This window comes from Perkinsus marinus (genome assembly GCF_000006405.1).
Source record: "Perkinsus marinus ATCC 50983 genomic scaffold scf_1104296927446, whole genome shotgun sequence".
Classification (NCBI taxonomy): domain Eukaryota; phylum Perkinsozoa; order Perkinsida; family Perkinsidae; genus Perkinsus; species Perkinsus marinus.
The window spans coordinates 19,337-20,752 of NW_003217134.1; the positions used below are offsets into that span (position 1 = coordinate 19,337).

Genomic DNA, 1,416 nt, shown 5'->3' on the forward strand with positions numbered 1-1,416 from the left:
GTACTAGAGACAACTATGATACTACTCTTCCGAGCTTAGTTGGTATGCGTCTCAGAGTACTATATGATATAATCATTTCCGGTCGTAAACGACCGCAGAAGCGTTACTATAGGGGTACGGTGGTGGCTGTTGCTGCCTCCGGTGATGTTGATATCGCGTGGGACGATATCCATAGTGAAATTTCTACTCTTGACTTGTCCTCGGCTACTTATCGCATCGTGCGCTGATCATGGGCGCCCGCTTGTTCTTGATCGATGCGCGACTCGCGTATCGATCAAGGGGGCTCGCGTAACGCGAGCCCCCGCGCGATTGTGCGTGCGTTCGTACTTAAGCTGTTAAAACCAGATCCTTCATTGGATAACACCCGTAGCCATCTTGGCTCAAGGTTTTAGTTCGTTCATCTTATTATGGGGACACTTGGGAGATTTCGCCTTCCCGTTGCATCTCCTGGTCAGTGACCAGTGATCACCAACCTGACCTACATCGTGAGCTTCGTCGTGGGCTTCGTCGTGAGCTTGCGAGGCTCCGCCGCTCTCTGGTCAGAGTTCGTGAAGACCTTAATAATGTGATCGACGACGGTTCGGACGAGAACTCGCAGGTTCTGGACGACTTACAAGGGCGCGAATCTGCCGCCCTGGCCCGTATCTCTGAGATCGAGACTAGCATTGCTGGGGCTGAGGCTACCATCGATGCTGAGCGCAGTGATCTTGTCCGTCAGGCAGGATTGGCGCGTGCAATCCAAGCTCGTTTGAGTGTCGAGGATCAGAATATGACTTCTTCACCTCCAAGCGATCGTGAGGGAGTTCTTGCGTCTCCCAAATATGTAAGCTTGACCCCGAGCCTGTCCGGTAACATGATCGATTCGGTCCCTAGAGTAGATGAACGCCCATCTACAACGTTGGCTGACTTGAACCGATTGCCCGTACCTGAAGTGCAGTCTGGTTCTCAGCTTGTCATGTTTCCCTTGTAGAAAGTCTGTGCGTGGAGGCTGGTGCTGGTCAGTTCAGCGCCTCCGGTTCCTTCGTCCCGCACGCGAATTTTAAGCTTACCTGCTTCACAAAGTTAGCGACGAGTCTGAAGCCATGCCCATGGCTGTCGCTCATGAGGTTGCAAGGAGAACGAGGTATGATTGGGTTTCTATTCGTCATGAACTCTGGCAGCAATTCTCTCGTAAGGACCAGCTGAGGGACGAGTACCATTCCACTCTCCATTCCTTGAAGTTCGGAGGTTTGGAGCACGCGGATGACTTTCTTCGGAAATGCTCTGCACTTTACCATCTTTATCAAGACGTTTACAAGGATGAGCCCTCTGAGAGAAGGGCTATGGTTCGCGCGGTTGTCAACAAGTTGCCTGAGAATCTACGGACTGAAAAACTGAGTGGATATCCATGTCGTGCAACAGACAGAGTGATTGTGT

The 1,416-nt window shown here is 51.6% G+C and overlaps 1 protein-coding gene across 1 annotated transcript; it reads left to right on the plus strand.

Annotated features, from left to right (window-relative positions):
- Positions 1–455: 455 nt before the first annotated feature.
- Pmar_PMAR015628 (hypothetical protein) lies at positions 456–823 on the plus strand (the record flags this gene model as incomplete). The annotated part of the gene is made up of 1 exon (XM_002788846.1): positions 456–823. A coding segment is annotated over one exon (368 nt), but the record flags the coding sequence as incomplete, so codon positions are not given.
- Between the last annotated feature and the right edge of the window lie 593 nt (positions 824–1,416).